The sequence below is a fragment of the Martes martes genome (assembly GCF_963455335.1).
Source record: "Martes martes genome assembly, chromosome: 12".
Lineage (NCBI taxonomy): Eukaryota > Metazoa > Chordata > Mammalia > Carnivora > Mustelidae > Martes > Martes martes.
The window spans coordinates 53,455,442-53,480,723 of record NC_137900.1 but is presented as its reverse complement, the minus strand read 5'-3'; the positions used below and the strand labels follow the sequence as shown (position 1 = coordinate 53,480,723).

General features: G+C 41.3%; 1 protein-coding gene across 2 annotated transcripts in view; it reads right to left on the bottom strand.

Moving 5' to 3' along the window:
* TEK (TEK receptor tyrosine kinase) overlaps positions 1–25,282 on the bottom strand; it is a 102,807-nt gene that overhangs the window by 47,958 nt on the left and 29,567 nt on the right. For both annotated transcript variants that reach the window (XM_080820385.1, XM_080820384.1), the window contains exon 2: positions 4,393–4,704. In XM_080820385.1, the coding sequence (XP_080676511.1) occupies positions 4,393–4,704 (312 nt within the window). The remainder of the gene's footprint in view (positions 1–4,392; positions 4,705–25,282) is intronic.

Sequence of the window (25,282 nt, the reverse complement as noted above, 5' to 3'; positions counted from 1 at the left end):
CTCGGCCCCCACGTAGATGTCCGTTTCTCCAGGAACTTTACACATCCCCTGGGATCCAGGATGAGTGCCCCAAGGCTGCTCTCCGAAGGCCCTGCATATCCCCATGCCAGCCCCCGCAAAGCGCAGCTCCCCTGCTAGCCCGAACACTCCAAGACGCAAGTTCACGTCTGTTTTGAAAGGCAGCTAGGGTTAGGGCCTGGCTTCTGGGATCAGCCTGAGTGAACCTTTCCAGATCCAACAATGAAAACCAGGTGTGTGACTGCATCTAAGTTGCAACTGATAAAGCCTCATCTATTAATACAGGTCCTAACAGTCCTCATCAGAGATACATTTGGTAAAGACTAAACTATGCAGTAATGTCTATAAGATTGCTAGGGGAATGTCAGGCACAGAATTATTCAGGAAATCTTACCGTGACTTCAGTTCCCATGTGTGACACAAAAGGAGGCCCAAGAGTACTTGGGAAATGAAAGAATATATGAATCAGATCTCAAGTTTTCCTATTTTCTTTCTGCTTCTAACACATTCATTTGTGTTATTTAGATAGAAATGGCTCCTCTCTATCAACTTCACAAATCATATTTGAAAGGTTTGGTGTTCTTAAAGTAAAGTGATTTCTCAGATGAAAATAGGAAGGAAATAACCTATGCTTCCTCCTGATGGAACACTGAAACAGCCGTTTGGATGTGAAAGTGTCTCAGACTTCATTTATACCTCCCTACCCCCAAACGAAATCACCACTGAGGTTTGAACAAACTGCTTTTGATTTTTTTGCTTGATGCCATTGATAAAAAACGGTTTGACTGTTTGGCGTGTGCGGGCCAACATAAGCGTATTTTGGCCCATCTCAAATGGATTTTCCACTTCCTCCCCAGATGCACGAGTCAGCAGCAAGCTGGACTACATTGTTGTTTATCCTACCCTGCTATGTCCCTGCGTAGGCATCTCTGAGATCCTCTGGTGTTTTGCTAGGGAATTAATAGTGTCACGAAGACAGAGCTGCGCAGGTTTTCCCGATTCATCGTAAAGGATAACACTTTCCTCCCACCGCATTTCAGCTACTGGATGGTCAGCGAAAGAAACAGAATCAGTTCAACAGCCCGAGATGTTATTAAAATGCAGGAGGGAAAGCGCTACCTCTTTTCCTATTTTGTATACATTTCCACAATTACGTTAATGGATGGTATTACATTTTTCCACAACTGAGTAGAAAAATAGTCTTACTAAATTATTGCTTATTCCATGGCACTGTGATGATTATTGAAGACTTACTAGGAGCCAGATAGATTGGCCATCTCCTTTGATTCTCAGATGTCTGGGGTAAAATCTCTACCTCCATTATTTTTTTCCAAGTGAGAAAAATGATTTCAGTGAAGGAGTTTTCTCTGCATCCTATGATTCAGTTGCAGAGAAAGCCTCAAGCCTATGTCTCTACACTGTGCCCTGGGTTGCCCTGCAGGCTTTCCGATGGACTGGCTCTACCTTATAAAACACGGGCTCAGAATGGAGGAGGGGGGTTAACAGCAAGTGGGAGGGATGTGCCAAGCATATGGTAATGGTCACCCACACAGGCTCAACAGTCAGGTCACTGGTCATTTAATCCCATTCCCAGGTACCCGGGTGGCTCAGTTGGTTAAGTGACTGCCTTCGGCTCAGGTCATGATCCTGGAGTCCTGGGATCGAGTCCTGCATCGGGCTCCCGGCTCTGCAGGTAGTCTGCTTCTCTCTCTGAGCTTCTCCCCTCTCATGCTTTCTCTCTCTCTCTCTCAAATAAATCAATAAAATCTTTTTTAAAAACCCCATTCCCACCATTTACAAACCACTATTGTTATTCTGTAACTCACTCTGCAAGGTCTCATTTCACCCGAGCTTTTAGCAACACGTCTACCGTAGCCATCCACTCTTCATGTAAAGGCACTCATGGGCACGGGCTTTTGGTATACACCATTTTATTTAAAACGTCAGACTATTTTGAAGGTATCATTACACTCATTTCACAGGTGATGAAAAATGAGACCAGTGGATGTTAAAGAAATTGTCCAGGGCCCCAGAGCTGGTAAGTGGTGGGGAAAGAATAAAAACTCATGAGAAAAGGCGTCTAAAAGTCATCTTCTCTCCATGCTTTCTCGCTAGCAAGCCTGCCTTCACTTCATTGAGCTGAATTTAAGCTCTCCTTTCCCTGCGCTGGCCTAGACCTTCAGTTTGGAGCAGTCGTTACGGTTGGTCTTTGACTCCCAAAATTCTGGTTTTGGGAGTTTTATACTCTGGTTTTATACTCTGCAAGTTCTTACTTCCATACTGTCAAGGACAGACCCATACCAGCCTGAAAAGGGCACAGTGGCACCCCACATTTCATTCCTACGAAGGCACTGGGGCCCACGTCTCGGATTATCTTCGTTCTGAATGTGGAAACATCAGCAGAAAGGCCTAACTCTTGACACAAGTCAAATCCCGAAAGACACGTGTGGAACATAACAGGGCTGACTCTTCAGCTCTGATAGCTTTGGCACACCTCACATCCCTTTGTTCAAACTCTCTTCCCTCACCGGAGAGCTGCATTCCTGGGAATGTCTGTTGTGCACTTTCCCACTCACCCTAGTGTCATTTAAAGGTGACCAGTACAGTTTTGCTAAGAAAACATTTTCCTTTATTTGTAATGAATGGTGATTTTATCACTTTTGACTTTAAAATGAAATTGCTGCCTTCAAATCTTTTAATTATCACAGCCCAGAGGAACCTTACCACCTGGGACCTTGTGGGAAATGCACCATCTCGGGACTCTCCTCAGAGTCTGCATTTTACCAAGACCCACAGGTGGTCTAGAAGCTCATTCAACTTCGAGAGACACTGGTCTAAAAAAAAAAAAAAAAAAAAGCAGACTCCTAGCTAAAAAACAGCCCATCAGAGACACATATAGAGCTGTGTTATTTATGTGGATCAGTCTAGCAATGAAAAATCAAACCCTGAAGAGTTCACAATGTCATTATCTCCTAAAATGACACTTTCTCAGGCCACAGTCCCTGTGGATATGATGACATCAATCTGGAAAGGATTCCTTTAGAGGTATGACCAGCTCAGAAAAAAGGGTTGACTTATGAGTGGCCAGATCATTCCAGTCAGAACAAGGAGAGGTCATCTCTGCTGGAATTCTGTGCCTTCCTCCCAGCAAGCAGCATCAAGATACCAGGAGTCTACCCACCTGTCCAGGCCTGGGAGCCTTAGGGCAAAACAGAACCATTAAGGAATATATGCACAGCTGCCTTCTCCAGCTGTCATCAGTTTGGTGGACGAGCCTAAAGACTTAGCTTAGAGCCACTTGTATTTTGGGACAAAGGTTCCATCCCATCACTGCCTTGTGAGGCGGTAGCTAAGAATAATGTGCCCCTTTGCAGAAACCCCTCAACATCTCCCTTCAAAATTCCAGGGTTCTGTGAACTAAGTGTGGCCACTCAAGTGCCAAAATGAAACCATGGTCTCTTTCCAAGAATGGCAGCGGCTGAAAGGGCCCCAGTGCTTCAACCTTCCCTGTCTCCATCATCTTTGCCATTTAATTGTGGGAGGCCCAGCCATTGTAAGCTTAGGCTCAGCTATTTGACTTTCTTGAGCAAAGAAATGAGACAGGAGTGAGAGCGCACAACACTGAGGCTAGGTTTCAAGACACCTTGTGTGTTTCCTCTTGTTGTCTTGCACTTCTGCCGTCTCCGTGAGAGTGCACCTAGCTAAACCTGCAAAAGGGAAATAGACGCATGGAACAGAGCCAGGTTGGTGCAGCCAAGGCCGGCATGATACGCCTATGGTCGGCCAACATCCACGTGTGAGAAAGCCGGGTCAGGAACAGCAGAGCCACCCAATCCCCCCAGCTGACTTAATGCTCACAGGCTGTGAACGCTTACTGTGGCGTGCCACTGCGGTTCTTGGTTGTGTGGGACACAGCACGACCACGGCCACAGATAACCGACAGACTAAGGAACCAGTTAAGTTATTGACAGTTATTTAAGTTTCTTATTTCTACCACATTGTCCCCTGAAAACAGTGACTTCTGTTAAGAATACTCAGGGGCAAGCAAAACAAAGAAACAAATGAAAACTCAACGAGAAAGCTCAAAACAGCTACTATCTTGGCATGGACAGCTGTCTTCATCTCTGTGATTTCCCTACTCCATACACGTAACATGTTCCCATCTCCATAACATGTTCCCATCTCCATAAGGGCCACGGAAACCTTAGCACAGTATGTATTACAGTTCATCTCATCTCAGGAACCAGGCACAATGTCTGGCGAAGGGGTCGAACGTGGGTGAGGCGGACTGGCCGGTGTCTTTGCTCCCGAATGCTATGTGCGTACTAGAGACAAGCAGCAGACCCCTCGGCCCCCGACGAATGGGCGTGTTACCTTGCTGCCGCATCTTCATGGTCCGGATCCTTATTGCTTCTCCTCGAACGCGCCCTTCGCAGAAGTAGGCGCCATTGATTTTACTAGCCTTTTCTCTCTTCCAAACGACTTTTTTAGCCCATTCTCTGGTCACATCTTGAGTAACTTCCAGTGGATCCTGGTGCTGGTTCATTAAGGCTTCAAAGTCCCTTCCTATAGTGATGGGCTCATGGGGGCGCCAGCCAGAGGCGATGCAGGTGAGGGACGTTTCCGCATCAGACACCAGAGGTAGGGAATTGATCAGGATCAGGTCCATGGCACTGTCCACTGTTCCTGAAAAAGAAAGAAGGTGTGTCGTCCATGAGGAAGGATATTAATGTGGTTCCATGGGATAAATGGGGGCTTACCGAGTCCTGGCTGAAAATAGCTGGTGAGCCGTCTTTCTAAAATGCTACTGTTCCATAGGACAAAATCTGCAACTCTTTACTATGGCATCACCTAGACACTACGAGCCCCTCCTGCCCCACTGCACACTGCGGCTGCCATGGACTCTCAGTTATTCTCCATCCCCCCAAACAGAGCTGTGCATTATAGCTCTACCCACTCGTGTCTGTGACATTAGTTAGGTGTTCAGCAAATGCTTGTTGAGTTAAGTTCACAACAATAGCATTATTGCCACTAATTATTAATGAAAGTAATTATAATTATTAAAAATTAATGAGAATGTGGTACTCTCATCATTATCAAAGAATTCCATAGAGAAGGACTGAGTGAGGTCCACATTTCCTTCTGAGCCTCATTTGCCTCATCTCTAAAATGAAGCTAACAAGGGGGTGCCTGGGAGGCTCAGTGGGTTAAGCATCTGCCTTTGTCTCAGGTCAGGATCCCAGTGTCCTGGGATCGAGCCCCGTGTCTGGGTCCCTGCCCAGCAGCAGAGTCTGCTTCTCCCTCTCCCTCCCCCTGCTCCTGCTCTCTCTCACTCCCGCTCTTTCAAATAAATAAATAAAATTTTTAAAAAAATAAAGTTATTTTAAAAAACGAAGCTAACAAGACCCATTTTGCAGGATCCCTGTAAAGATTAAATGAGTTAAAGTACCGAACTTACTAAGCATTGTGTCTTATGGGGTTTACAATGACCATTATTTCAGTTCTCTTAACTCTGTTTCCTGAACACCTAGGCCCAAACCTCAACCGTCCCCACATGTGAAAATGAAATCCTATCTGGCCTTTAAAAGTTTTTCCATAAATGATGAAGCACATTTTAGAAAAGAAAATGCCTTCTTTTCACGTTCTCTCCCTCCCCTCTCTTCTCTTCTGATTTCCAAAGTTTCTAAGATGAACTAATGAAATCTCTGCTCCTCTCAAGTGTGGAAAACCAGGGATGAAGGGTATTCGCTGGCTCAGGTGATGGCTGATCCCCATGTCTACATGCAATGACCTGGGGGCTAGCGAGGTCAAGCACGATGGATGGCAAGTTCCATGAAGCACAGAAGCTGTTTTGTTCACACTGACGTATATAGGAGTGTCCTGCCTAGTCCCTGCACATAGGACTTAACAAATATTTGTTGAATGAGTGGGTGGTTGGGTGGATGGATGGATGGACCAATTTTATTCCAGATCTGCCTGGTTCAAGTTTACAACTCCGACTTCTAGAATAATGAGTTAAACGTGAAAGTGTTCCTCTGAGTCTAAATTGACATCCTTGCCCAAATTTAAAAGGCTGTTTTCAAAAGTACTAAGTTTAAAGAAAGAAAAAGCAAATGTTATAATTTTTATGAAATGCCACAGATCAATTGCTGAGTATCTAGGGCTGACTGGGATTCATCCACCAGATCTTTTTTGAGCCTCTGCTTATGTCAGACATTATGCCTGCCATGAAGTCCTCTTAGAATTTTAATGATAATTGCCAATGCTGGATGGACGCAATGATATTTTGAGAAGGACACTATTAGGAGTTACATTTTTGTCTGATTAATTAAGAAGAATGCCCAAATCAGATCTTAATGTAAGTGGGAATGAGAGCTATATATATTTTTTTCTTGTAATGTTAACTCAATATTTGGGACTGAGGGAGAAAATTAGCCTTGAATGGGTTTCCAAACCTGACCCTAAAGAAGCATGTATCTTGCTCCAAGCCTCAATGGTAACTTCACAATCTCCAGAGAAGAGACAGGGATTGTGATTTAAAAAAAAAAAAAATGCCGTAAGAAAGGATGAGTGAGGAAAACTAGCAGTGGAATTAGGGCCTCCAAAAATAACACTGGAGCCCAGCTCCCCTCCACACGTAGGTCCAGCTGTGCCTTGGAGTGAACACCACCTCGTCTCCCGCACTCACTCATTCCCGGCATGTTCCCAGAGAGAGTCATCAGAGGAAGGAAACACCGTAATTCTTTCAGCTCCAGTTCAATCCAGCCTCATTTCTAGGACCAGGTGAGTGACTTGCCAAAACTAAGGGATTGACTCTGAACTCACTGAACTTGCGCTGGCTCTGGTTTTTGAAGGATGTTAGGAAATAATAGAAAACGCAGCTGATTTGAAAAGACAGCCACACTTCATCTCTACACGGTTTCTGGGTATGGATCCAGTTTCTTTTTCCATTTTTTGCTCCCAGTTCTCTCCCTTTACTTTCAGTGACAGAAAGAGAAATCATGTACTTCTGCGGGTCCAGACTGGACTAGGCTTCCCTCCCCTCATTCAGCATGCCACTTACAGGAAGCCCTCTCCCACCAGTGAGTTGTCTGTCCTTGGTCATGCCATTTACAGTGAAGTGTCGGAAGGATTTTGTATGTGAGCTATGGAGATGAGAAGAAATCCCTACCAGATTCCTGGGATGGATCTTAAAAATCATCTACTTAGTTCTCCTAAAACAAGAGTATGCATTTGTACTTGCCTGCATATGCCTAAAGCAATTCTGGAAGGTGAGACGTGAAACTGAGAACAAGAGTGACCCATTAGGGGAGAGTGGGGTAGCTGGGGGACATGATAGGAGGAAGGTTTGTCACCATATACATATGTACGCTGGCTTTTAGAACCACTTGAATAATACCTACACATAAAAATCAAATGTAAAAAGTAAATGCTATTGCTTGTCCCTTAAAAAGTTGTATTTGGAAGGGAATCAAGAGCCAGAGGAATATATATGTCTCTCATCATTTGTCCCTCTATCCCAATCTCTTTGGATTGCATCCAAGTAATGTATTTTTCTCTTTGTCTCTTCTTTAGACTAGTCGGAAATGTGATATCATTCCACAATGCTGGGAGAAAGAACATGGGTTTAAAAAGAAAAAAAGAAAAAAACCCTTTGAGAATAGGGAGAAGAAGAGTAGCCACACTTGGCCTCTCAAAGAGAATAAAGAAGCCGGGGCCCTAACGCCATGGGTACAGCTGTGGCCTGTGGCTTCTTGAAAGAGTTCAGCCCCCGACACTGTGAAAGGTACACAGCTGGTGCCACAGAGAAATCTGCTACTGGGGACATGGGCCTCAGAAAAATCGCCAAAAGACGGACGGGCTCACACAGGTATCACCTCCTGTGCCTAACACCTTTTCCTACATTATAACTCTGTCTTCTCCAAGTCCCATTGGGGACTGGCATGGAGCTCGTTCACCTCAGGCACAGTCTGAAGAGCTCTAGTCCAATCCAGTGCTTAGTTCTTGACACATCTAGCATCAAGGCTAAGTTTGCTATGTAAGTAAGTAAGACGCATGTTGAATTTCAGGCATCTTTCATGCTTTGGGGATTGATATGACTTTTCCTTAGCAAAGACCTTGCAAACACTTTTTAATATTTGCCTAAAATGTGTCTTATTTATAAAGAAGTGCTTTCCATCATGACATGGCATCTGCCAAGTTAACAAACGATTGTCCATCACAGTTGAAGCCCAATATCCTAAAATGTTACTTCGCTCACTCTGTTATTTGTCTGCTATACAACACATCATCTAATATTTCACGGTAACATTTGCTTATTAAACTGCATTGTGGTACACTCGAAATGTTTATAAATTGTTTTTGCCCTTAGATTTTCTTATATTTAATATTGCGCTGAATAATGACTCATTAACTAAGACAAAGAAATATTTTTCTTTAAAAATAGTCATTGATGTGGGTGGAGTTAGAGTGTATTATGCTTAGTGAAATAAATCACTGAGAGAAAGACAAATACCATATGATCTCACTCGTGTGGAATTTAAGAAATAAAACAGATGAACATAGGGGAAAGGGGAAAAAAAAGAGGGAAGCAAACCATAAGAGACTCTAAACTGTAGAGAACAAACCGAGGGTTGATGGAGGGAGGTGGGTGGGGTATGGGCTAAATGGGTGATGGGGATTAAGAAGGGCACATGTGATAAACACTGGGTGTTATATGTGATGAACCACTAAATTCTACTCCTGAAGCCAATATTACCTATATGTTAACTAACTAGAATTAATCTTTTTAAAAAGATTTTATTTATTTATTCATGAGAGACAGACAGAGAGAGAGAGGCAGAGGGAGAAGCCAGCTCCCCACTGAGCAGGGAGCCCGACACGGGACTCGATCCCAGGACCCCGGGATCATGACCTGAGCGAAGGCAGCCGCTTAACCATCTGAGCCACCCAGGCACCCCTAACTAGAATTTAAATAAAAATTTGAAATAAACAAAAATAGTCATAGAAAAAGAGACACACAGATCAGTGGAACAGAATAGAAAGGCCAGAAATAAACCCACAATTACATGGTCAATTAATCTTCAACAGAGGAAGTAAGAATATGCAATGGGAAAACAACAGTCTCTTCAACAACGGTGCTGGGAAAACTGGACAGCTATATTCATGAATGAAACGGAACCACTTTGTTACACTGTACACAGAAAGAAATTAAAAATGAATTAAGGACCTTAATGTGAAACTTGAAACCATAAAAATCCAAGAAGAGAGCATAAGCAGTAATTTCTTTGATATCAGTCATAACAGCATCTTTTAGATATGTCTCCTGAAGCAAGGGAAACAAAAGCAAAAATAAACTATTGGGACTATATTAAAATAAAAAGTTCTGCACAACAAAGGACATAACCAACAAACTAAAAGACAACCTAGTGAATGGGAAACAATTTTTGCAAATGACATACCCAATAAAGGACTAGTATCCAAATATATATAAAGAACTTATACAACTCAATAGCAATAATAATAATCATAATCCAATTTTAAAATGGGCAGAAGACATGAACAGGCATTTCTCCTAAGAAGACATCCAAATGGCCAACAGATACATGAAAAGATGCTCAACATCACTCATCATCAGGGAAATGCGAATCAAAACCACAATGAGATACCACCTCACATCTGTCAGAATGGCTAAAATCAAAAACTTATTTTTTAACAAGTGTTGGTAAGGATGTGGAAAAAAAAGAACACTTGCACACTGTTGATGGGAATATAAACTGGTACAGCCACTGTGGAAAACAGTATGGAGTCTCCTCAAAAAATTTAAAAAAGAGTATGATTCAGTCATTGCACTACTGGGTATTTACACTAAGAATACAAAAGCACTAAATCAAGGGGATATATGCGCCCCGTGTGTATAGCAGCATTATTTACAACAGCCCAGTTATGGAAGCAGCACAGGTGTCTGCTAATAGATGCACGGGTAAAGATGCGGTGTATACACACACATATTACTCAGCCATAAAAAAGAATGAAATCTTGCCATTAACAACAACATTGATGGAGCTACAGAGCATGAGGCTAAGTGAAATAAGCCAGTCAGAGAAAGAAAAATACTGTATGATTTCACTCACATGTGGAATTTAAGAAATAAATGAATAAAGAGGGGAGAAAGAGACAAAGCAAAAAACTGTTTCTTTGCTATGGGGAACAAACAGATGGTTACCAGAGGGGAGGTAGGTGGCAGGATGGGTGAAATAGGGTAACGGGGATTAAGAGTACACTTAATGTTGTTTTAAAGATTTACTTATTTATTCAAGAGAGAGTGAGAGTGTACAGGAGCCGGGGGAGGGACAGAGAGAGAGAGAGAGAATGCTCACCGAGAGCAGAGCCCAAAGTGGGGCTGAATCTCACAACCCTGAGATCATGACCTGAACTGAGATCAGGAGTCAGACGCTTAACGGACTGAGCCATCCTGGTGACCCAAGAGTACACTTATCTTGAACAGCATCATATATGGATTTGCTGAAGCACGATATTGTATACCTGAAACTAATATAACACCATATGTTAACTACTCTGTAATTAAAATATTTTAAATTAAAATATTTTTTAAAATTATTATAGAAAGGATTGTGGACCTAAACGAACACCCATACAATAGAAATTAATTGATTTAGAAATTAAAGATGGAGCTATTTTTCAAATTGTATTATTTCAAGGAGTTATTTCTCGTTCTCTAAAATGTTGTTCCAGAAGTTTCTGAGACTGGTGGAGGTGAAACTAACACACATACATGCTCTCAACGAGCTACTCAACTTTTATCTGTTTATATTTACACTCACGTAAGCTTCCATTTGGGGAAAAAATTTGTTTCAATAAAACTACACAAAACCTCAAAGATCACTACTTTTAACCACTTTTCCTTTTACAGTTGAAAAAACTGAAAGGTTAAATATGACTATCAATGAGAATACATTCCAATGCAGTACAACATGCTTATTCCAATTAGCCTGTTGTCCCTCTCTTCCCACATTCAAATTCGAGACTGCTGCAGATGCTGAAGTTCTAATTAACCCAGCTCCCCCATCTTCAAAGCGCTGGCAGGCTAAGCAGAAAAAGCAGGTTAAATTATTGCGTACTGAGGCCATTTATTTGTGCTTCTTAACACCTTAGATTTGTAGTATTGGTAAAGTTTCAACGATACGTGTTTGGAATAAGATACCATGTCTTTAGAACAACTGTAGGTATGAGTTCTTAGAAATTTTATCTTGACCACATTTAAAACCTTTCCAAGGTGTTCTTGGATGTCTCAGCTTTGTAACAGCAGTAGATACCTTAAACTTCCAAATGTTTAAAATGTCAATGAACACTATCTTAACCAAAGCATTTTTAGAATGAGGGAGTTGGCAAAGAGTTGAAGAAGCCAAGACAACCCCCAAACTATCCAGGATATTTTTTTTTATATACTGTCCAGAAAAGGAAAATAATCTGTAGTTTAAAAACCTGCCATGAAGTCATTTATATGTCCATCCATCTACTAAAAAAATTTCCCAAGTACCTCCCTTGTGCCAGTGACTGTACTCCATCTTGGAGACACAACAATAAATAAAACAGATGATTTCAACCCTCGTGTAGCTTCCAGGCAAGTGTGAAAGACAGATGTAGGAAACTAGGTACATAAATAAATGTAACCCTGGAGCCATGATAAATACTATGAGAGAGAATGACAAGTTCTGATGACTATGGGATAGCATAATGGTGAACTTAATCAGACTTGGCTGGGGTGAGGGAATGGTTTGTGGATCAGGTAGATTTCCCTCAGGAAATGACATTTGGCCTGAAGGAGAATTAGACTTACTCAGGTAAAGCAAAATGGATATGAGAAGACAGAATACTTTTCCCCGAAAGGGTAACTACAAAGCAGGGTTTTAAGAATGATTAAGTGTTTGATAAGACTCACTTATAGAATGTTCTTTCTTAAATCTATCCTAAAGTTGGCATTAGTTTCTTCTTGTTGGATCCTAAGAACTACTAAAACCATTTCTATGTGCCTGTGCTAAAATATTTTTAGTATCTTCTCTGCTTTCTTGCCGCCTCTGAAGAAATCCAGTTCCCAGGCATGCTTCCAACACTTTAATCTCTTTTTGTTCTTCATGATCCTTTTATGTATGTAGTAAGTCTCCGAGGACTAACGTTATCCTCAAGGTTCCTTCCAAGAAGGTATTGGGCAATTAACGAGAAGATGCCAAAATGTACAAGACTAGAAATAACTAAAGGAAGTTGCTAACTTTTTTATTGTATAATTGGGAGTTTGGAGTTAGAGAAGGACATCCTTGATGTGACTAGGCTGTGCATCTCTAACATCTCACCAGGAGTTGTGCCAAGCCAGTTTGCCCAAAGGACATGCCTATTTCCCATCCCTGCCTCCCAGCCAAATAGGGTCCTTGTCTGTCCCCTGGATGAAATGGCAACCTCTCCCCACCTTAGAACACCAGAAATTTTCCATCCAGGATAAGTAACACATGTTCTTTTTTTTTTTTTCCTCCTGAAACATTTATTGGGCATTTGCTTATACCAGGCACTGTGCTAGGTGGTGAGAACATAACAGTGAGAAAAACTCAGTCACTTCCCACCTCTTGAGGTTATAGTACCTCCTGAGATAGGATAACTTAAATTAGAATAGATATAAATTCATACATCGAGCAAATAACAAATATTCTAACTTTACAGATAATTGTTTAGTGACATCATTTATTCTACCTCAAGATTACAACGTTGTCTGCCTAATTACAATTTCAGCATCATTCTTTTCCTATCGATTTCTTTTTGAGAGTAACACATGTTCTAGTTAGAATTAGCAACAGTCAGTTGGCAGGAAACTGTTTATTTCCAGGGAATAGGCAGAACGTCCACACAGTGAGACTTTACTGAGTATAAAGCACACATGTGCACTTACTTACAAACTCTGTTCCACATCGTGGGGGTGGCGGTAGCATGGTACCATCACATCAAGTCTTGTTTAAACTGAAGGGGACTTGAGAGACTTCCCAAAGCAATACTCACAATGTTTAAAAAGTAAACTGAGGCCTACAGACAAGAGACTCATCAGTGGTCATATGAAAGGCAGTGGTCAAGCCAGTCCCCAGTTGCTGATTTCTCTCCAGGGCCCTTTCTGTCACCAGGGATAGGAGTGTAACCAGACAGATCTTTAATGTGAAGGAGTTGGGAATGTTTACAGATCTGGCAGAATGGTACATGGAGAATCCTGGGGCTTGGTAGAAGCTGGGGGAAGGAGGAAAGACCTGGAGGAGAGGCAGCCAAAAATCTGGAAAGGATACAGGGCAGAGAGATTGGGAATATGCAGAAATGAAGTTTGCGTACCTCGCAAATACCCCCATGTCTTACAATGCTGCCTTACAATCTTTCCAGTCCACTTCACCCCGAGAGAAGACTGCTCTCTAAGTGGACCACATTCATTTGCGCCAGGAAATGCATTGGCTGTCAGAGGAATCCACACTTGGTGCCAGGCCACCAATTCCTTCTGGGCTCTTCTCCTGATTCAATCATCTGCCAAGTTCCCCTCCACCCTTATGCTGTCCAAATGTGTGCATGTCTACTTCTACAACCTAATGTCTTTATCTTCCAAGACAGAATTAAACAACTCTAACTCCTCATGCCTTGATCTCCAGATCCTGATAAAGAAGCCAATTTGATTCATTTGCCTGCACAAAAAAGAGAATAATCAAGAATAGCCTGATGTGACCACACACTGAGAACTATTAGAAGAGCAAACAAAAGAAATGAGTCTGTAATGGAAAAAGTTCAGAATCATAATAGTCTCTATGAAGAGAGTGACAAAGAAGGAAGGTAGCCTTGCCAGCAGGCCTCAGGTTATACCCTGTAGGGACAGAGCTAGCACTCCTTATCATATACTACTTAATAGGTATTGTGCTGGGTGTTTTACAAACACTGTACCCCTGAATTCTTATAATAATAGTAAAGAAAGGTATTTATATTCCATTTTATAGGTTTACTGACACCAACTCTTTTTGGGTTCCTGGACTCAATTCCAATGTGCAGAGAGGAGTTCCCCAATGTCCCACACCAAGCAACTCTTGGACACAAGCAAGTGTCTGAGAATTCCACCCAATTTTGACATTATGTACTCAGACACAGCATCAGATTTCCCAGAGTAAGGGCTCTGTCTTATAAGACAGCCCACTACCCACCCTCTACCCTGTTTCGGACGCCAGTCACAAGTCCTGGCTGTTATCTGTGCTTCTCCACCGGGCTACAGATCGGAGGTTCCCAAACCCTCGTCCTTGAACTTCAGAAGCCAGCGGCAAGTGCCGGCTGTTCCCTGTACTTCGGACTGACCGGCTACAAAGCAGAGGTTCCCAGGACCTCCTCTTAGGAGGTTTGCTAGAGTAATTTCTTTTATTTTGCTAGAGGGGCTCAAAGAACTCAGAGAAACAGATTTGCCAGTTTATTAAAGACATGATAAAGGATCCAAATCAACAGCCAGGTGAAGACGTACTGAGGGCAAGGTATGGGGGGAGGTCTGGGAGGTTCCATGCCCTCTCCAGGAGCACAGGTCCACAGATTCAGGTCCCTGAATCCCCAGCTCTGTTCTCATTAACCTGGAAGCTCTGAGTCCAGTTCTTTTGGGTTTTATGGAGGCTTCTTTCTGACTCATAACTAAGTCATTGGTGATTGGCTGATTCAAGCTCCAGCTCCTCATCTTCCCCCAGAGGGTAGGGGGTGGAACTTCAAGTTCCAGCCTCTAATGAAAAAAACACTATTATATGTGAAACTTAAAGTGTCAATACATATAATATACAAATAAATTAGTGTTGGGTGCCTGGGTGGTTCAGTCAGTTGAACGTCTGCCTTCAGCTCAGGTCATAATCCCAGGATCCTGGGATCCAGTCCCGCACCCCGTCCTTGCTCAGTGGGGAATCTGCTCCTCTTTCTCCCTCTGCCCCACCCTGCTGCTCATGTGCCCTCTTTCTCTCTCTCAAATAAAATAAAATCTTAGAGAAAATAAATCAGTGTTAATTCACAGATGAAGAAATACAAATAGCCAACTAGTAGGTTGAAGAAAAAATGGTTGCAATATTTTACATTTTCTTGGAAATGCACTTATAGGACATGCTTGCAGTATCTACAATAATTATAAAGCTACATAAAAGCTAACCCTAATTCATCACTTACTACATGTCAAGTGCTGCTTCAAGTGTATTACACATAATCATCATCATAGCAATCTTACGGAGTAGGAACTATAACTCTTTGTTCTACAAAAAAGGAGACTAAGGCCAAGGGAGGTTAAGTACGTGGTCAGTGTCACAAAGGTAATTAGTGGTAGAACTGAGGTTCAAATTTAAGCAGACTGCCTTCAAAGCCTATTAACAATTAAACTATACTCATATTACACCATTTCACATTAAAAAATGTATCTTTCAGCAATTCAGTGACAATAGGTCTTTTTAAGAAATAGTGTCGGAACAATTGGGTATCCGTATGCAAAAATAACTGAGCCCTGAAAAAAACCTCCAACCTTAAAAATTAACTGAAAATGAATCCTGTAAAATGTTAAAATAGGGGGGTATGGAAGAAAAATCTTCATGATGTGAGTTGTGAGTTGTTAGGGTTAGGCTGTGAGTTGTTAGGTAGGACACCAAAATTGTGATCCATATGGAAATAAATGAACAAATTATATTTTATCAACATTGAAAACTTTGGTCTATAAATGACAGTGTTAAAAGTAAGAAGACAACTACAGACTGGGAGAGGATATTTGCAAGTCACATATCTGACAAACAAATTGTATCCAGAAGGTATCAAAAAAAAAAAATCTCAAAACTAAACAGTAAAAAAAAAATTCATTTTTTGTAATGGGCAAAAGACTTGAGACGTTTCACCAAAGACAACATATGGATGGCAAAAAAGCAGAAAGATGTCCCATTTCATTAGCCATTAGGGAAATGCTCATTAAAACTATGAGATATTAAAATTATAAATTATAATTAAATTGTAAAAAATGAGATATTGCTATACCCCTATCAGAATGGCTAAAAACAAAACTATCAATCAAAAAATGCTGATAATACTAAGTGCACTAAGAAAACACAATAGCTGTACCTCTCATTCATTGCTGGGTGTAACATAAAATGAATGGGTCAATCACTGTGAAAATGCTTCCACATTTTTTTCATAAAGGCAAACTTACATTCATCATATCACCCAGCAAGGCTACTCCTGGTATTTACTTGAGAGAAATGGAAATGTTTGTTTCTGCCACGAATGTTTATAGCAACTCTATTTATTTATAATCAGTCAAAACTGAAAATATCCAAATGACCTTCAGTAGATGAAGTTATCGACATCCACACAATGGAGTCTTACTCAACAACAGAAAGGAACAAACTGTTGATCCTTGCAACAACACGGTATTATGCTGAGTAAAGTAAGGAAGCATCAGCAGGCTACATACCGTATGACTGCATTTATATGACATTCTGGAAAAGGAAAGCCTTTTATGGCTCAAGAGCAGATGAATGGTTGCCCAGGATTAGGAGCGGGAGAGATCGGGCTGCAAAGGGTCAGTCCAGTAAGACTTCTGGGGTGATGGAATGGTTCTGTATCCTGATTGTGATGACAGTTGCACAAATTTCTAAAACATTAAAACTCATAGGGCTGCACGCACACACAATTATGCTGTATGTTAACCTTAAAATTACAATAAAAATGTATCTTCCATAATTACTGGTAAAAATATGCAAAGACATGGCAAGGATATTTGTCACAGCCTACGGCCAAAAATTGGAAATACCATGAAATTCATGAATAGGAACATGGCTAAGTAAATGATTATTCTTACATAAATGGAATATTAGAAGTTTGCATGGATTTATGCCCCAGATACATTAAGAAAACAAAATGTAAAAAATAAATAAAAATAATAAAAATAAAGACACAGAACCATATGTGTGATCTCATCTTTGCAAACAGAGAAAAGCCTAGAAGTCATACACTGATTTAGTAACAGTGGTACCTTTGGATAATGAAATTGTCAGGCTTAGAAATTAAGGATGGAGTGAGGAAGAAGGGAGATATTCACTTACTGTGTTCAGTATCTGTTCAAGATGTTCACTTATGGTTGCCTGGGGGAGGGGGGAGGGAGAGGGTGGTTGGGTTATGTCATTGGGGAGGGCATGTGCTATGGTGAGTGCTGTGAAGTGTGTAAACCTGGCGATTCACAGACCTGTACCCCTGGGGCTAATAATAATAACATAACATATGTTATATGTTAATAAAAAAATTTATATGTTAATTTTTATATGTTTAATTTTTATATATTTATATAAATATATTTTATATGTATTTATATTATATATATTATATATAATATATTTATATTATTATATTTATATTTATAATATAATAATAAAATATATATTGAATATATAAATATATATTTATATTATATTATAATAATATATTTATATTAATTTTTATATATTTAATTTTTTATATGTTAATAAAAAATTTTTTTAAAGATGTTCATTTATTATTCATATAGTGGGGTTTTTTTTGTAATTTTAAAATATTTTTATTTACAGAAAAGCACACACAACTGATCAATCTAATGGCAGTGTTCTAATTAGTACCTGAGATGTCCGTTTCCATCCTTAGACTCTGAGCTCCCTCAAGAAAAGAACTGCTTTGCTCACCCTCGACTCTCCAGCATCGAGCACTATGTTTCACAGATAGCTTGTATTCTCGGTATGTTTATGTTGAACTGGAAGAATTCCACAATAATTGGAAGTAATACATCTTAAACCCAGGTGACTATTTTGTGAATTACTAATTGCCTGGCACCGTCAACTGGATAGCGGAGTAGTTAAAATCTTTGGTCTTGAAATCTTGTCTCATTTTACTCAACTGTGAAATGGGAGAATGAAATTTCAATCACTGACTTCTGTGTCAAGGACAATTTGTATCAACCTGCCACAAAGCCAATTTGATCACTGAATTTCTATCAACTCAGGGTCTGCATTAGCCTTAGGGGACAGTTGGGGTTTGGTTTTGTTTTTTTTTTTTAAGTCATCTTGGAACTAAAGCACCCACAGAAGGAAGAAGTGCTAAGGGCTTTCTGTCCTGCTGCGTGCCTACCCTCCCACACACTTCAAACCCACATGAGCAGGAAACAGGCCGGCCCTGAGCTAATGAAGATTCCCTCTGTTTCCTTCAAAAGCACTTTGATTCTTGTCCCTTTCTTACAAGACTGACCTTAACAGGAAACCAATCCTCTGCACATGCAAGTGATTCTAGAAAAGCAGTCTGACAACCAGCTTGGTGACACGGTGGCAACTTTGGGGGGCACCGGGGGCCACTCGAAGATAACACAAGCAGTCTTTCCATCGGCCTTTGCTAGCCTCAGGGAAATCACTCACCTAACCCAGTAGCCCCCCCACTGTGTTTGTCCCTGGGCCAGAGCACCTGCTCTGACATTTTCTTCATCATCTTTAACAGTGAGTCTGTGCGCCGTCTATATACCTCTCTACTTTAAACAGGACAATAGGTTTGCCTTCTAGAAGCATCGACCTCACCAATGGGGTCATGATCCTGACTCATAGTAAAAAAAGGCAGAGGCCCTCTAGCCTTGCATCATTTAGTTTAGAAATTCCTTTATGACAATTCTGGAATCTGTTGTCTTCTGGGCCTTACATGAATTACTTCTGTGAATGGAAGTCACCTATTTCTGGAAGCAAAGCAGCTTCTCTGGTCACATACCCTCGCCTTCATTTAAAAAAAAAAAAAATCCTTTGTACTTCCAAATTACATACACATTTGCCAGGTGGGATACCAACTCAACGTTCTGTCAGGTTTTCCCTGATCACACGGCAGCCTGAATGTCTCAAGGGGTGTTAGTCTGTGGTCTTCCTAAGAGAAGCCCTGAAGGCCACAGTTCGTGTAATCCCTGAGGCCCCTGCCAGGCCCCACACATTTATTCCAATGACAATGACATCATTTCAAACATGTCAGCACCTCTTCCCAAGGATTCAACTTTGGAATCTCTTGGCATGAGCCATACTCCGTGCCTGTATGGCCCTCCTCCAGGGCTTTTACGCCCACATTCAACTGGTTAACTGTTGCTTGGCCCACAAGCTAGGCTAATGCTCTCACGTAACGCTGGGAAGCGTCCCAGGGGCCACAGGGCAGGGGCTGTGTCTTAGGGACTGCACAGATGTGGCACCTAATGGGTATGGCCGTGTGAGAGGCTGTGATCCTACAGACAGCTGCTGCTGGGCAGTTAATCACTGTAATGGTTTAGAAGAACTATTCCTTTATCTTCCCAATTGGACAAGGTGGGATGTACTTAGATTGTTCTGGCATCAAGGAGACAGAGCCTGTCTGTGCATTCACTTGAGGGGAAGCAGTCCAAAAACAGGAAAGCCAGAGAAGCATCTCATGAAATGTCCGAGTCAGATACTCTGGGCATACATAGGCTGGGTCCTTTTTTTTTTTTTTTTTTTTAATTTATTTGACAGAGAGAGATCACGAGTAGGCAGAGAGGCAGGCGGGGGTGGGGGGGGGGTGAAGCAGGCTCCCTGCTAAGCAGAGAGCCCGATGCAGGGCTCGGTCCCAGGACCCTGAGATCATGACCTGAGCCGAAGGCAGAGGCCCTAACCCACTGAGCCACTCAGGCGCCCCGGCTGGGTCCATTTTTAAGTCAAATTTAGTTCACAAATGTGAAGGTCACAGTGTAAGAGTCTCAGCTACTAGGGTCAGGCTTTTCCTCAGTTCTATTTTGACAAGATGTGCCCCGCAGCAGCCACTCTCCTATCTCCTCCCCCCTAGCGCTGGGTCCATGGAGGTCTCCTGTGTTCCACAGGGTTCTGCTGGTAGGAAGCCCCAGAAGGAGACTGGTGGGTGGAAGGAGCGTGTGGTCAGGGCGTCTGTTCTCCCAGCATCCCCCGTGCTGAGCCATCTACAGAAGCCATGGCTCTGGTGGACTGGCCCGTGTTGCCACTGCTTTATCTGGGTTCAGTAACTGTTCCTTTCCCTCGTGCCTTCAGGTCTATGCTCATTTCAAACAACTCTCATTTACTTGTGATGTCTGATAACTAAAACAGATAAAACCAGGCTTCCTGTGGCTTGGCAGGGAAATCAGCCCAGCATTCGTCCCTACTCCCCCCACCTTGAAGCAGTCGCTGGAGTGCCTCTCCAGAGCTATTTGTTTAAGCATTTGCAAATCAGTGTGAAGTATTTGCTGGTCTGGTGTTTCAATAGCATTGTGTCAATTACACCTGAACAATTACTAAAACTGCTAGTAATACAATAGCCACCACTTACCAAGCACCTACTATCATTCAGAACCTTAAGTGCATTGTTTTACATAATTCTCACAACAACCCTGTCAATCATTTATATCTCTGTACATCAGTGGTGACTGAACCAAGCAACCCGTGACTAAGGGGGATCTCAAATGGAAAACACCCGCAACAGAGTTAGAATTTTAACTCTTCCTTTTCCCTGAGGGAGAGCTTGGCACAGGAGGCTCTCCATGTGCACTGGTTCAGTAACCATACACCTTCATACCAGGTCATCCCAGCAGAGGTAGGGGAGTACTCTGCGAGTAACACCGGCCATCCAAAAGAGCAGGTTTCCCTTGAATCTCATTTTCCATTCACTCTTCTTGCCAAAACTCAGCAAGTGGCTGTGGCCTTAGCCCCGAGATTATGGCCTGACCAGTGTTACGGAACACCCCATTTCCGTGCTCACAGTGATCTCACCAACTCCCAAGGCTACGGTTACCACTTATGCCAAATCGGGGTCTCCAGTCCTAACTTCTTCCCAGCTACAAACACACGTTATGAAAATGCCTACGGACCCCTCGACAGGCACCTCAAATGTCATAGGACTGTAACAAACTCAGCATCTTCTCTTGCCTTAACCTTTCCTCTCCTACAATCTCTTAAGCCTCCCGCTTTCCTAACAGATGCCTGAAAACTCCATGTTATTGTTGATGAGTCTCTTTCCCCCACTGTTTTTAGCCAATCATCGTGTTCTGCACATTCTAGCTTGACTCTTCTCTCACATTCAACCTTTTTCATGCCTTCATTCTTTCTCACTTGAACTACTGTGGGTTTATAGTGACCGTGATCTCTGTAGTCCCAGCCTCTCTGGCCACTGCTGACGCGGCTCTTTCTGCTAAGGACGCCCTTCCCTATGTATATTTATCTGCTCAAGCCCAGCCTCTTCTGAGACTCAGTTCAAATCTCTAAGGTAATAGGAATTTCCCTTCCATTTTGCAAAGTTCAAGAAAGTTCAGGTGCGTAGACTGTCATAACTGATAATTCAAACCCTCTATACCTATTTTTTGAATTAAAGAATACAGAGGACTTTAACAAATGTGAGATATTAAATTAATAACATCATGAAATAGAAATAGAGCCTACTAACACTAAATACTAAAGTCTGAATCTCAGATTTATTTTTGTTTTCTTTCAATCTTTTTTTTTTTTTTAAGATTTTATTTATTTGACGAAGAGAGAAAGCGAGAAAGGGAACGCAAGAAGGGGAGTGGGAGACAGAGAAGCAGGCTTCCCACTGAGCAGGGAGCCCAATACGGGGCTCAATCCCAGGACCCCAGGGTCATGACCTGAGCTGAAGGCAGACGCTTAACGACTGAGTCCCCCAGGAGCCCCTTGTTTCAATCATTTTATTTTTTCCATCATGATATGTGTACTCTTTAATCCCCATCACCTATTTCCCCCATGCTTCCACCCACCACCCCTTTGGTAACTGTCAGTTTACTCTCTGTAGTTAAGAGTTTGTTTGGAGTCTCTGGGTGGTTCTGTGGGTTAAGCTTCCTACTCTTATTTTTGGCTCAGGTCTTGATCTTAGGGTCATGAGATCAAGTCCCCCACTGGGTTCTGTGCTCAGTAAGGAGTCTGCTTGAGATTCTCTCCCTCTTCTCTTCCCCAGCTCATGTTCTTTCTCTCTCTCCCTTTCTCTTTCTCTCCTTCTCTCTAGAATAAATAATCTTTTTTTTATTTTAAGATTTTTTATTTATTTATTTGACAGACAGAGATCACAAGTAGGCAGAGAGGCAGGCAGAGAGAGAGGAGGAAGCAGGCTCCCTGCAGAGCAGAGAGCTCGATGCAGGGCTCGATCCCAGGACCCTGAGACCATGACCTGAGCCGAAGGTAGAGGCTTTAACCCACTGAGCCACCCAGGCAACCGGATAATTTTTTTTTAAGAGTTTGTTTCTTGGTTTGTCTCTCTCTTTTCTTTTTTTCCTAAGCTCATTTGTTTTCTTTTTTTTTTTAAAGACTTTATTTATTTATTTGACAGACAGCATGAGCAGGGGGGAGGGGCAGAGGGAGAGGGAGAAGCAGATTCCAAAGAGCAGGAAGCCCCATGTGGGACTAAACTGTGGGACCCTGGGATCATGACCTGAGCCAAAGGCAGACTCTTAACTGACTGACCCACTTAAGCACCCCTCATTTGTTTTGTTTCTTAAATTCCACATATGAGTGAAATCATATGTTATTTGTCTTTCTCTGACTTATTTCGCTTAGCATAATACACTTTAGCTTCATGCAAGTCATTGCAAATGGCAAGATTTCATTCTTCGTGATGACTGAGTAACATTCCATTGTGTGTATACACTACCTCTTCTTTATCCATTCATCCATCAACAAACACTTGAGCTGAGGATCTCAGATTTAAAGTGTCATCTGACTAGCACCTTTAGTGTAGCTTCTTTTAATTTTTTCCTAAAGATAAAACAAAGAATGAGGAATTGTTGCTACAGTGATCAGCCTATTTTCAGCATCTAACAACCACAAAGGCCAATAAAATTGGACTGAAAAATGTATGCATTTTTTATTATTAAAATATTTTTAATATCAAAAGTATCTCTTAAAATTGAAAATGTGTAGCTTAGATCTCAAATTCCATATTATGTAAGCAAGGATTTAGAAGGGAGAATGAAGGATGGGACAAAGTTTAAATGTGGTAAGTTCCTCATTGATATGCAGATGTTCAAGATATGGATTCATTATTTACTATTATAAATAGAGAAGTATAAGTTAAAGAATGTTTTTGACAAACTTAGAGTAACCACTAATGAAATTAAAAAACAGGATGTATATATCAAAAAATGACTAGAGAAGAGGCGCCTGGGTGGCTCAGTGGGTTAAAGCCTCTGCTTTCAGCTCAGGTCACAATCCCAGGGTCCTAGGATAGAGCCCCGCATTGGGCTCTCTGCTCAGGGGGGAGCCTGCTTCCCTTCCTCTCCCTCTGCCTGCCTCTCTGCCTACTTGTGATCTCTGTCTGTCAAATAAATAAATAAAATCTTTAAAAAAAAAATGACTAGAGAAGATTAATGTAAACAAAACATAAGTCAAATAAGCAAAGGACAGGGAAAAAAAACCAAACCTAAAAGGAAACATCAGGGAAGTATAAAAAACAGACATAAAACAGGAGGTTAGAAGTTAAAATTAAACAGGGGGTGCCTGGGTGGCTCAGTGGGTTAAAGCCTCTGCCTTCGGCTCAGGTCATGATCCCAGGGTCCTGGGATCGAACCCCGCATCAGGCTCTCTGCTCAGCAGGGAGCCTGCTTCCTCTTCTCTCTCTCTCTGCCTGCCTCTCTGCCTATTTGTGATCTCTGTCAAACAAATAAATAAAATCTTTAAAAAAAAAAAAGTTAAAATTAAACATATTATGATTTAAAGATAAGTGTTTACAATCACCTATGGGCAAATACTCTCAGAAAAAAATTTAAAATCAATTAATTAAAATTAAATTAATTAATTAAAATTAATTTAAAAATTAAAATCTTCCTAGATGATCCTTATAGGAGACTCACTTAAACTCACACAATCTTAAAAACAAAGAGATGATCAAGAAATGACAAGAAAAAAGAATAAAAAATAAAGAAAAAAGAAACCAAAGGTAAAAATACTAGTTTCAGACAAAGGGGAATTCAAGACAGAAGGCATGAAATGGAAATAGAATTAAATCTATATTATATTGATGGAAAATAAAGTCCACAATGAAAACACAGTGGTCATGAATTGTTGTGCTCTAAATCATATAGAGTCAAAAATATAAGGAAAAAAGGTAAAAGCAAAAAGAATATGAGTAAAGTACATTTTGGGGGACAGCATCACCTCTCTCTCAAATGTGGACTGATGAAGTAGACTAAAAATCAAACATACAATTATTATAAATTATACACACACACACACACACACACACACACACCTTCCAGGTATCTATAATTGTATACCTTAAAACAAGGAATTCAGGTTCTTTTTTCTCCAACCATCCAAACAGTATTTACCAAAATTGAGTACACTCAAAGGAGCAACACATTTAGTAAGATCAGCATGTAAGGTCAAACTGTATATAGACAAAATTACTTTTGACAATCTTTTAACTCATCCAGAAAGATAATGTGGAATTGTGTCACTAATCCACAAATGTAACATGTAGGTTTTCCTCCAGCACCGGAACAGATCAATGCTGCTTTGGATGAGAACCAGATAAAGGAGCTGGTTGGTATTCAGGAACCAGGTGACACAAAAAATACGTACTTCCGCACACACACAGCTCACAACCTGAGCATGGGAAGCAGTTGAACAGAGACTAGGCTCAGTGGAAGAGGGAGGGCACATGAAATTATCTGCACCGTTTTATATTTGTATGTGGTTTAGACCAAGCATACCTAGTTACATTTGCTTAATTTCCATTTGGTTTGGCTCAGAGGTAATATTCAAAATATTTAACAACCTAGGCCAACCAAATTAAAATGCACATTGAGCTGAGTGCCAGAAAATGTTCTGAAAGACTCTGATAGGCCAGACATTACCCTTTAGCTGCTGGATGGTTGGGAAGTCTACAGAGACTAGGCAGCCAAGGTGACAGGACACAACATTTACCAGAGAGCACAGAATTATTTCACTCTTTTATCAGTACAGATGAACTAGTACAAGACGGTGGAATGGCAGCCCTGCCGTAACTCATGTTGCGTGTGCACACACACACACACAAACTCAACTCGGTGAAGTCCAACAAAGACAAACCACCCATGCTGTATTCCCCAAACACAACCTAATGATCCCATACAGAGCATAATAAATCGAGTTTAATGATCTATCAATGAACAAGTGAAAACCCAACTCTTCCCAACTCTTCAAAATCATAAAACCATCTTCTAAATAATTTTCAGAAAAGACTGTAA